The sequence below is a fragment of the Egretta garzetta genome, unplaced genomic scaffold, assembly GCF_000687185.1.
Source record: "Egretta garzetta isolate BGI_Z169 unplaced genomic scaffold, ASM68718v1 scaffold68, whole genome shotgun sequence".
NCBI lineage: Eukaryota > Metazoa > Chordata > Aves > Pelecaniformes > Ardeidae > Egretta > Egretta garzetta.
The window spans coordinates 959,032-971,694 of record NW_009260774.1 but is presented as its reverse complement, the minus strand read 5'-3'; the positions used below and the strand labels follow the sequence as shown (position 1 = coordinate 971,694).

At 42.5% G+C, this 12,663-nt stretch overlaps 2 protein-coding genes across 2 annotated transcripts in view; both read left to right on the top strand.

The window, feature by feature from the left end:
- The window catches only part of PTPRR (protein tyrosine phosphatase receptor type R), a 135,927-nt gene extending 133,273 nt beyond the window's left edge, over positions 1 to 2,654 (top strand). Inside the window, exon 13 of the mRNA XM_009646267.2 lies at positions 2,561 to 2,654. Within this exon, the coding sequence (XP_009644562.2) occupies positions 2,561 to 2,654 (94 nt within the window). The remainder of the gene's footprint in view (positions 1 to 2,560) is intronic.
- A 1,880-nt stretch (positions 2,655 to 4,534) lies between these two features.
- The window catches only part of PTPRB (protein tyrosine phosphatase receptor type B), a 62,688-nt gene continuing 54,559 nt past the window's right edge, over positions 4,535 to 12,663 (top strand). Inside the window, 2 exon segments of the mRNA XM_009646308.2 lie at positions 4,535 to 4,589; positions 5,871 to 6,263. Coding sequence (XP_009644603.1) covers positions 4,535 to 4,589; positions 5,871 to 6,263 — 448 coding nt within the window.

Here is a 12,663-nt window from a genome sequence, read left to right as displayed (position 1 = left end):
GATGATCCGAGGGCTGGAGCACCTCTCCTATGAAGGAAGTCTGAGAAAGCTGGGGTTGTTCAGCCTGGAGAAGGCTCCAGGGACACCTTTTTGCAGCCTTTCAATATTTAAAGGGGGCTTATAACAAAGATGGAGAAAGCCTTTTTACCAAGGCCTTTAGTGACAGGACAAGGGGTAATGGTTTTAAACTAAAAGGGGGTAGATCTGGATTAGCTATAAGGAAGAAATTCTTCACTATGAGGGTGGCAAGGCACAGGAACAGGTTGCCCAGAGAAGTTGTGGATGCCCCATCCCTGGAAGTGTTCAAGGTCAGGTTGGATGGGCCTTTGAGCAACCTGGTCTAGTGGAAGGTGTCCCTGCCCATGACAGGGGGGTTAGACTAGATGACCTTTAAAGGTCCCTTCCAACCCAAACCATTCTGTGAATCTGTGGTTCTATGAATCCTGTGTATAACAGCACTGACAAGGCCAAGTTGTCTGAACCTCTGTATAAGACTCAGGTGCCCCTAAGCTGACAGGTACCTGCATTTGTTTGCCCATACAGGGTTCAGAAGCACCGTAACATCTCGGTGATGCTTGCTAGCACAGGGCAAAGGCGGTAGTGCGGGGCTCAGCCCCAGCCAGGCTTCTACATGCCTTCTTCGGGATTTTCAATGTTACTTCAGCACCAAAGAGGAAGGAGCAAGGATCACCCCCACGAACAGCCTAGTGCAGCCAAACTTGTTTTAACCTGCCCTTCCTGGCACGTCCTTCTCCCTGGATATGCTCCCTTCCTCCACCTCTTCCACACAGCAGATCTAACCTGGGAAACGCACTCCCTTAGAGCACATCTTGGGGGAACATTGATGGGGGAGACAGGGAGGGAAGCTGGCGGGGAAGGGGTTGCGTGGGCAAGGCAGGACGCAGCAGTGAGGAGGAAGGAAGGAGGCTGAGTAGCACAGAGGACCAGAGCAAAGCCCTCCCGTCACCTTTAGACTCTTGATGGATCTCCAGGCAGGGGACAGGCACAGAGGAGAGCAGCTGAAGGCAGCAGGCAGCCAAGAGTTATGAATTTGTGGATGTCTTTGTTGGCAAAGCTAAGCGGCTGCTGCATTTTGCACCGGATGGGACCATTTAAGGGCCTGTGATTTAATTCCTAGGAATAATATATCATAATAGACATGCAGCTCACTAAAAGGTGTTTTACAGTTGCCTGAGCTCACTGAGGGAGCAGAGACAGCCTGTTGCTTGCTTAAAGAAGTTGGTATTATTTTAATTATGTTTTTCCTGCCACAGCCATTTAACCTTCCAGTAGCACTGAGAAAAACAGAAGGACCTTATGGTTGTAGATAACCTTCTCATGTACTAAAGGCCAATACTCTTCGAGGCAGTTTTACCATTTTTTATATAGCTTTGTATATCAGTAGGCCCTTTTGTTGCTAGGGTGTCTGAAGGGATCACATGGGGGCTTGTCAGACCTTCTCTTGTGAGATGTCTGGCTTCAACATTGCTCTGGATCCAAATCCCTCACGAATTTGATTGTTTCAGTGAAGATCTAGCTGAAGCCAAATACAATACACATCTTAATGTCTTCCTTCTCACTATGGCCATTTACTCTTTCATCCCCCCAAAGGTAACACTAGCTGCTCCAGCATGAGGATGAACTGGGGGCTTGGCTCTAGAAGCAGAGTAGGTAGCTTTGAATAGTCTGGCAGATGAGGTAATAAAAATGGAATTTAAGTAAACCTGAGGCTTTTCTCCATGAGAAGTGAGACTTGGAAGACCCTAGTACTGTCAGAAAGAGGTTCAGTTTAATTTCAGAGCTGAATGGTACCACTCTTACTAAATACCACACCTACCTCCTGTACGACATCATCCCCTTCCTACCACACTGCAACTGGCACTGGAGAAGTGGGACTTAATCCTCATACTTAGTCCTGAAAAAGGGATTGTTATCAAGTGAATGTATTAAACGTAGGCATCTAATCCAAGCTGGCTGTAACTAGTCCTTTTTATGGCCAAGTTAAACTCTTTTGTATTGTTGGTGCTGAAATGAGTCACTGCTGTAAAATTTCTTAGGTGGCTGCTGTTCAGACAGGATGCGTTGTAGGCGTTAGAAAGAGGACAGGAAGAGCTGTTCTCTGCACAGGCGATCTGAAGGTCACCAAAGGTTACATTTTTAGTATAGAACAAAAATGAAAGGCCAGATTCTGAATACTCCCTTGCTCCATCAACAGTAATGCCGCGGACGTGTACCTGGCCTTCCTTGCCCACGTGACTGAGCAAAATTCTCTATGAATCTGTTCAATTTGAAATGTAGGTTTTAACAATGTAGATGCCAGATGTTTTCCTCTCCATTTCTTACCCAGACAGATTCGGGGATGGTGGTTCATGCTGGGCATGTGCTGGATGGCATGAGTTATGAAGAAAGTACTTCTGCTCAGGCAAATCTCCCACTTACTCAAGCAAACTCTAAGTCAAAAATTGAGAAAAGGGCTTGTATTACCTGGTGGTCATGGGGTTGACAAGGGACGGGAAGTTGTTTAGAAATCAGATTTCATTCTGATGTGTTTCTTTTTCAGGGGTGGAATGGTTCAGACCAGCGAACAGTATGAATTTGTGCACCATGCACTGAGTCTGTATGAAAGCAGACTTTCTGCAGAAGCTGTCCAGTGAAGCCAAGGAGGGTACAACTGAATGTCAGTCTCTTGAGGTAATTTGTTTCATTACCTACCAGCAGCTTCTTCAAGGAGTTTACTGCAGTGGCTTCAGAGCGGCTTTGAGGCCAACTTCTGAAAGGATTGCGGACGGTTTGGCAAAAGTCTAGAGATTGCTGGACCCTTACTGTATATGAATGTATTGTGAGCTTCCCAAAAATGATTTATAAAGAAGGTGCCGTGCTGAAACTACACATGGATTTCACGTATATATCTAAAGGTGGGTTTAGTTCTGTAATACTGATATCTGCCATATGGAATGTATGTATGTGCTACTGCTGCAGTTGGATGGACACTGGAACTTTCACAGAAGAAATGTTTATCAAGTGTATAAATGCTTTAACGTTTGCAAACTGTCTTGTGAATGGACTGTCAACTGTACTGTAAAGTGCTATTACTGATTATGTGGTGAGCTTGTTTCTTGGCCACATAATATTCTTGCTGCTAAAATTGCAAGTGTTCAATTATGGATTAAAAAAAAAAGAAGATGAGATAATAAAAAAATTAAAAGTCTTGGGTTTGAAAATATTCAAAAACAGTTAATATTTTATATGGAAATATATGTTCTTCATACTATCAACTATTAAGTGTGTATTTACTGTAGGTCTTACAGAGCAGTTGCAGAGCACAATGTCTGTTATTCAGTGTGTATGTATTTACCCTATACTGTTGATCGTCTTAGAACGTGCTTCTGCTACAGACCTGAATCCAGTGTATTTGTAAATGGTGTAAGTCATTTTACTTTTAAAAGAAACTTTGTAGCATATATTAAATGGTAAGGATTTTAAATATTTGTCTGTCTTTTATTAATACGGGATTTTTTGCTTATCTTGTTTATCTGCTCTATCTCTTTCAGTACGAGATAGATGCCTTTAGTGATATGAACTGTTCCACGACAGGTTATACGAGAAAGAAAATGCTGCTATGACTGTTTCCTTTACCGTTCAGTAAGAGTTTGTTTTTAAGAGAAATGCAAAGCTGGCATTATGACTTACAGCACTGGGAGGTCTGTTTACAGGGTATAATGAGTTTTTAATGCAGTGATGTTGACTTTGCTTCATACTGCTAATAAATGACACTTGATAGAAAACATTTACTGAAGTCTCTGTTCTTGCCTAGAGTAGTTAATGCACCACATGCTCTCGTACGCCCCAAACCAGGGGCAGCCCAGTACCATTCGGTTAGCCTCCACCATGGCTTCAGACCACTGGAGAGCCAGTCCAGAGGACATGGACCATCTCCTACTGACACGGAGCAAGGTGGATCACCTGATGAGAAGGCAAAACCAGCATCACTTGGTCCCTCGGGGGAGGTCTGTGTAAGACCCAGTGCAGACTTCAGAGTTTTGCCTCCTCCTCTTCCCCTTCTCCTCCCCCTCTCCACTTGGCTTTTAGAACATGTGGAGTTAGAAGTATCGATATCACAATTTTTCTTGTTTACGTACAATTATAAAAAAATGTGTGTTTGTTCCCTGGATAACACAGTATATGCTTATTCAGCACCATCCAGATCACCTGCAGACTTGTAATGTTTCACAAGCAACAAATTACACAAAAGCATAATCCCTTTTCTTTATCCAACATCGTCTCTTTCAGTTTCCTGAGTGTTTGAAAACCTCTCTCTCTTTTGCTTGTATTTTTCAAAATAAAGCAACTAGTAAACTCTGAAGAATCATATGAAAGGACAAAGTGGTGTAAAACTCCCCAAAACAATTGAATAGAAGGAAGTGCTCGTCACTGACTTTTTCCCCCTGTGAAGGCACATTTCCTTCCTAGCCTTCGCTTCACTTATCTGAGGTGGGTTTTTTTAAGAGAAGCATGGGGAGTTGCTAGAGGGAAAATGGATTCTTTATTTCACGTCCTGGTTTCTACCTGTCTTGCCTTGACATTCTCAGGTAAGTGTCTCTCCCCGCTTCCCCCCCGCCGTATTGCTCTTTCTGTCGCGGAGCAGGGCCCTCGGGGCAGCTGGCGACTTACGAAAACCGCGTCACTTCTTCGCTTGGGTCCGTTCATACAGGAGGAATGGGGGGCAGGGCCAAGGTAGCCCGTTCTGTTTAGGTTTCTTTCCAAAGGAAAATAAACTGTCTCCTTCTATGCTGGAGATACCTCTTTTTTTTTTAAGAAGATCTCCTACTAGACAATCCAGGAGCTGAGCTTTGGGACAAGCTCTTTGAAGGGGAGATTCTTGGGGTTTATTCCTACTTTGTGAAACTTCCAGAGCCAGGCGCTTTCTGTGATGCTTAGTTAGAAAATACCCAGGTCCGTAAAAACAGGGGGATGACAAACCTCAACCACGGGAAATAAACGCACATGTTGGGTTTAGCACTTTGTAACTAATGAGGCTGGAAATGTTTGAGTAACTGAGATTATAAAAAGAGAAAAACCTAAACAAGATGTGGCAGGGAGGCTGCATTTGAAATATCCAGTTCCGTGTTCTGTAACAAGTACGGATTTTGTGTTGGTAACTTTGAGGTTTTTTGACAAATGCGTTGTAGTTCTCTTCTTCTGAGTGTTTGGTGTTGATCTCTAAGCGCAGTGGCACAAAGAGCTAATCTAACATGAATTAGGATGGTCACAAAACTAGCAGCTAGAGACGTTGGAGTAAATCCAGTAAAATAGATGTACTTCCTATCAGTAAAGAGCCTCCATTCCTGTAAAGGCACAGGCACTGAGAGGCACGCAGGTTTGGGAATGTCCTCTTAGGTGTTTTCTTCAGAAAGACCATGAGTTTTACTTAAATGATTTCCAGGCAGCAAAAAGACTGTGTCGTAAAATGGAAAAAAGACTGAGAGCTTGTGTAGATCTCTATGCTTTCAAGCAGGGGAAGTGGGGTATTTAGAATTGGTATTTAAAGTTAATAGTTCTTGGATTTATTTTATATCCAGTTTATTTTTTTCTTCATTTTTATATGTAATGAAGGTCAAGGTGACCTTTGCCACAATAGTTTGCTTCTTGCATTCTCACTCTTTACATTACCAGCACTTGCATCATGTGGGTTGTACGTTTGGGTTTTCTTAAAAATAGGTTCAACACATGGGAAGTTCATGAAAAGTTCAACATATAGAAAGCAGGAAGAGAGACTTATTTGCTGATGTATTTTAAATCATCAAGAATTTGCTTTTTGTTAAATAACCATGTGTAATCTATTGTATTTTTCTGGAATCTTCCTCTTCCAGAAGGGTTTCTGATTATCCATGTCCAGAAACAGCAGTGTCTTTCAGAAAAGAGAGGAGTCATTATGGAAAAGTGCAATATGACCAAGCTCAACCAGCAGTGGCGGTGGACAGCAGATGACAAGCTCTTCCACGTGAAATCTGGCCAGTGCCTGAGCATCTCTACACGCTCTGCCCTGTCATCTCGCAGCATCATCGTTGATTGTCCCCAGGCAGTCAGCTGGACTTGCCACGAGGAGGATGGGCTCCTGAAGGTGGCCAACAGCTCTCTCTTTCTCACAAAGCAAGGTCAGAAGGTAATGGCCAAGCAGAGTAAGAAATACCTTCATACATGGATGCAGCTAGAAGACAGCGAGACGGGAAAACCTGTTTATGTAAATCTGTGCTCAAAGCAAGGTGAGCTACTCCTTCAAGGAAGTATCCTGCAAGTTTTGGTAACAAAAATGTGTCTTTTATGCTAACTCAAATGTTAAAAATGATGATATTTTATGCATACAGAAAAACGTTTTTCATAGTTGAAAAGAGCTTAGAGAACCATAAAAGGAACAGCTGAGACGAGTGCCGTCTTTCTCGCAACTGGTGGGGTTTTTAAGCCATTTTGTCTTTTCAGGATGTCTCTCCTTTTCTCTATTCCCAATCTTTGGATCAAAGTGCATATGTGTAAGCTCAGCTCACTATTCTTGTGTCATTTCCTTTTTCACTTTTAAAAAGGATTATGGGTACTAATTCCTATTACTTTTAAAAATGCGGATGTATAAAACATCCTTTTCCTCCCCTTTCACTTTATCATAAAAATCCAAATTCAATCTGTCAAGAGCAAGAAGACATCTTAAAATCAAACACATGCACATTTATTTCTCTGATTAACCCAAATGCATGATTAGAACAGACATATGGCTTACACATTCACATGTTTACACAGTGTCACTTTGCCCTCAGATGCAATATATATGAGAACACTCAAAATCCTGAAAGTAATGAACTGACTCAAAAATCTCAGAAATTCTTGCAATAGCACTTTGAGATGCATGGGTCTGTGCACATACTTACAGATGTGTTGATATACCTGTGTGGTTATATATGTTTCCATGTCCATAGCAAAAGGGAAGGTAGAGTTTGAATGCCACTTAATAACACTTTCCTTGATGTCCTGTTGCCAATCCTTCCTGACAATCCTGTTGACATTCTTCCTGTGCACTATTAAGCAGTAAGGTAAATAAGAACAACTTGCAGAGTTAAGCTTTTTATTGGGGAAAACACAATTTATTCTTGTCTTTACAGGACTAAAAAAACCGTTTTATGACCCAATACTTTCGCCTATGGCCAAGTTTTCAGAATGTTTAAAACAAATCCTTGTTCTTTCTAACCTTTCCCGCTTGTGGTAAGGCAGGGTACCATTTTTTCAGCAAATTTGCACTTGCAGGACTCTACTCACAGCAGCAGGACTACTCACCTGAGCGGAGGTCTGAAAGAACAGCTTGCAGAATCAGGGAATGGAAAACTGGCTATGATGCCATTCCAGCCCTCCCATATATTTTAGAGATTAAAAAGGCAAAATCATTCGAAGTCCTGCGTATAGGGTGAGTACGGCTTGCTCGTTCAAAGACACCATGAAAAGTTAAGATGAGGTACACAGGCAGTGTTATTTTCTTTAGATAGCTGGATGAAGTGTGGCCTAACAGAGCTAAAGTAACCTTACATCCTTTTCTTAATCATCCTCAGAGGAGAAGCAATTTAAGACCACAGAGTACTAAGACAATTGTCATGGGGTATTAAAGCACCTTCTCATCTATTTACTGTGCCCAGTACTTCAGTGAATTTACCTTAGTTTTCCTGAAATTGTCTCTATAGACAGGCCTGTAGATCCACTTTAAGAGTCCCACTGTGTCAGTTATCTCCTTTTTGACAGCTCTGGGAAGCTCTACTGAGAAATCAACTGTACATTATGGTCCTCAATTCCTAACTAAGAATGCCAGCTATATGAGAAACTCATAAAGAGTTGAAGTAGTACAAAGAGATAATAATAACAATAGTAATAATAACAACGACAACTACAAGAACAAAATCTAATGCCCACAGTGCTGTTCTTGACATCCATATGCACGTCAAAACTTTCAATGTTGAATGCGTAAAATCAGTTTTCCAAGAACATCTGTCTACTTTCAAAGCAGCAGTGGATCAGCCTAAAATAATGTATTCAGTCTATATTTAGCTAGATATTAAAAACTGAGCAAAGTCTTTGGAGCTGAAGTGGCTGTAAGTTTTTCTACTCCTGACTAACATGATATTTTGATATAATTTTCCCTTTGTTTTCATAGTAATCGTAAAATTAGTTATATTTTGGCAAAGGAGTAACTCACTGAATTGCATCCCAAACATCTTATCAGCCCAGATATAGTACAAGCTCCAAACCCAACAACTGCAAATACCTTTTATTCTGGACCTAACTCAAATGCCAAGCATGATTTTTCTGAGCCTGGGGAAAGTCTGAGCTTGGATTTGGATTTCAAATCAGCCATCCAAGATGTGTTTGGATATACATGTTTTTGCTGCAATCCTGACCTAAATGACTCTCTGTGGAAATCAGGATCGGTTTAAATATGTATCCCATCTCTGGCCTCTGGCTGAAACAGCAAACATGAAGAGGTATCAGTCTCCCCTGAGACGGTGAGACTTCAGTTCTCATCAAATTCACGAGGAGGTTCTGGGCAGAGAGAGGAATAGCCTCTGTTGTGCTAAGACCTTCTTTTCACTAGCCGTCTGCTGGGGTCAGAGCTTCTGCAGCCCAGGATCCAGCAGAAGGGACAGGAGTGGAAACATGGAAGAAGAAAACATGGGGAAGGTGAAGGGGTAGAAGGCAGGATGTCTGAAAAGAGCAAAAGTTGTTGCACGAAAATAACAATTGCAGAACAAATGCATGTCTGGAAAGCACCTGGAGCACCACTAATGCTGACACACTAACTCTGATGTCCCTTCTGAGTTGTGTTAGCAATTCTTGCAAGCTTCTTTTGTTCTGGGTAGGTTGGTTTCAATAAAACAGCCAATTAGAGAACAGAGGCAATGCTGTGTGGCAGCTTGAATATTACCAACAAACTTCAAAACCACTGCAGACGAAAAATTCTTCACTAAGTGGAGAATGACTTCAAACAGGGAGACACAAGTCTGAGCTGTGTGCTGCGGTTATTCACTGAGATCTAGAGACACAGCCTGTAGGGCAGTCTGGATGCAGAAGGTGACAGCAACTGGTTTGCACCATGGTGCTCCACATTGCATTTCTCTTCTACCTTATCATGCATAGCAGGGACATCTCCTGAAGGAGTTGTGGCAGCAAAACCCTCGAACTGTGGCTATGAAGATAAAGCCCCATTCAACAGAGTAGCTGATTCTGTGGAGGAGAGTGGGTTTATTGCTCACCCTTACGTGCCAAGTACTTAAGAACCATAGTGGGATCTACAAAATTATAAAACAAGTTGGACAAGGAATTCAAATAACAAATACAGCATTTTTTTATCTTGTTTTGTTTGCAGTCTAAAATAGACAAAATATCAGATACTATGTAGGAGCCTGATGTGCCATCTGACGTTCAAACTGTTGCCTCCACAGTCCTTCCTCCTTTTCTACCCCAGTTTCTGGCCCCATATCTTCTCTTTCGTGTGGGCTTCTCTCTTCCCCTTATCCCATTTTCTGCTTGCCTGCTTCATATCAGAACCTGAGCTGAGTTCACATCCCACTGCTGACACCCCAGTGGGTGAGGTGGAGGGTAGAAGAGAGCAGAGCACACTCTGAACCACTGCAGCAGCAGCCGTGGCAACTGCAGAACATGGTGCGGGGAAGACACGTGCATCTTCTTGGTGCTCTCGCACCGTGTTCTGCAGTTGCCATGGCTCGGGGAAGACACGTGCATCTTCTTGGTGCTCTCGGGAAAGCAGAGGAGCACCAAAGAAAGGAGGCAGAAGCACAGAAAAGGCAGCAACTCTTACCCATTTTTCTGATCATGGCAGTATCTCTCGGCTTTAATTTTTTCACACCTTTAGTGTTTGTAATGACTGCAACAATCCGTCCCTAGGTTCATGACAGGTTGGATTTTCGTGTATATAACCTTTACAAACTTCTCCAGGATAAATTAGAACAGCGAGAATCAATATTTTCATTCCACCTCTGCGTTGACCCAAAACTTTTTCACTCAAATGCATTTTTATCTCCCTGAACTATTATTTTACAGGATTTTGTAAGTAAAAGAGTTTGCTAGCATCTATGCAAACCCATGAGATGCCACAAATGACTTGAATCTTCTTTCTTTGGTCAAAGCAATGCATGGGTGACCACTTTTGCTCAGCTCCACCTGGAAAAAGAAATTTCAGATCCTTGGACATAATTACAAGACCTTGTACACAATCCAACAGTTTACTGACAGAAGCTCAAAGATAAATGCATTTTCACATTTTGTAAAAAGAAATGGAAAAACCTGCAGCATAGCCCAGGTCTTTGGGTTTCGTAAATTTTCCAAGTCTCAGTGAGGCACAGCGCAGGGAGTATAGAACAAAATCAGCTCAGCTATTTAACAGCTTCGCAGAGCAGCCAGGAGGATGGCAAATCCTGCTTTCTATTTCATCTTCTGCTGTGAGTGCTAACAAAGTTGCCAATTCCAGACAAGTATAGACTGGTAATTTTTGTAATTACATTCTCTCCCTTTATTTTGTATGAATCTCCGTGTAGAAGTTGGAGTGGCTTTCAGCTTCCAGGTGTCTAAATGTAGGTGTCTGAAGGAAGGGCATTGTTTCAGTTGTCTCAACATAAGTGCTTTTTGCCATTTGAGATGCTCCAGGATATCCCACCTGACCTCCAACCACCTACCCAGAAAGACACAGTCTCCCCTAGATGCTATGAGGGCCCTGAGCAGACCTCTCTGATGCCCCCGGGCAGTTCAGATTGCACTGACCAAGTCCTAGAGCCCTCTTCAGTAGAGGTGTAATCCACGGAGTTAATGGAGCCTAGATACTTTTCAGTGACCAAAAATCCACTTCGGGATGAGCTGAGGCTATCTGGACTGTCAGAAACAGGGCTGATAGGGCTATGGTATTATCACCATAGTTATCTGGGATCTTCTGCTACCACAGGTGCTGAAAGAGCCTTTAAGTGGCTACTTCAGAATTTCAGAAACAAGCAAGTAAAAGAGCAGCTCAGGATTAGCCTGGAGTTCAGAGACATTTGACCTCTCTGACATGAGATACAAAGATTGCTAACTTCTACACATTTCAGATAAAGAAGGCAAAAATTTTTCAAGTAGGGGCATTCAGTGGATTTTGTTCTTCTGTCACACTCCTACATACAACAGAAGTCTGAAGTACGTTTTTTAAATAGGGTCTTTATTTTTGCAGTGTATTTACAAGTAGTTGGACAGTTAACAAGATCATTCATTTTGTCCTGCACATTCAGAGATCTTAAATCAACCCCTCCTAGTTTCAAGTCTTGCTGCCAGCTGCAGTCTTACAGAGTATTTTTTTCTTATACAATAGATATCTGATCCATTTATGCTTCACTGGCAGCTCAGCCTTAGTTTTTGGAAACTGTGCTTTAATAGGGCAGGCTGATTGGTGCGACGCAAGCTGTTTCAGAAAGCTGCATCATGCCGGCTCGTCTGGGTCTGAAGGCACCACTGTAAGGTTCTCAGTACTTGACAACTAATCAGCGCCCTTGCTCATCATACAGGCAAAACGTATGGATTTCCTTTTCTTGTAAGCGGCCTGCTGCTGTGCAGATGGATGCAGTCTGCAGTACACCCCATGGAGGAAATATGCGCTTAGTCAGAATGTCACAATTTCTCCTGGGTGTGCTACTGATGATTACAATGGTATGTTCACACACTGTATATCATTCAGCCACTAGTGATCAACGTCAGTGTCAGTGCTGCAGTTCTGTTCCCATGAACGGTTTTATGACTGATTTCCAAAGAGACTGCTAGAACAATGCTAAACACTTCTGAAAAATCCCACTGTTGAGATTTCTGTGTACTTTGCTGCTGTCCAGACAGGAGGTGAGTTTTTTCTGGTTTAAAAATTTGGAACTCAAGTTGTGTAGAAATCTGCTTGCTTGGGTCTAATAATATGCAATTTTCTTTTATAAGTGCCTGCTACTGAAGAAGGGCTATGAGGGTCCTTATGCTAGGACCATAGTGGCTTTCCTTAGAAAGAGAATATAAACCTGGATCACGATTTTCTTGAAGTGAGGGCAGATATGAACCCTGTTAGTCAGTCCAATGTAGAATACATGGGAAGTGCTGATACCTATAGCTGAAGTTCCAGTATTGCACAGTGCTATGCGCAAGCCATTTCATCCATAGGTTACAGGTAACAGACTGTTGTTGGTCTTTGCTGGGAAAGATCCTTTAGCTGGAAACCCAGGGTAGCCTTGACCTTAGTAAGAGGATTTGGGCTGTGCAGTGACCAAGTGCTTGCTCATGGTACGTCCTTGGGCTGGTGGAACATTTCTGAGGAGCAAGCTCTCCCCTCGGCTCCTGCACCAGGAATGCTGGTTATCCCCTGGCTGCCGGAGTCCCATAAATGTCACTGGCAGCACCAGCTTCCCTTTTATGGAGCAGCAGCTTTCCTAGCGCACAATTGTACTGGAATGCAAACATCTTCCTGTTGGAATCGCTGCTATTTGTCTGTAAATAAAGCCAATTTTTTTTTTTTTTAACGCGTTTTTAAGTTGGATGTGTAAATCTATATTTAGGAACTGAATTGAGTGGCCGTTTTTTCTGAGCAGCTGCTGACCACTCAGATGTACATTTTTTTTA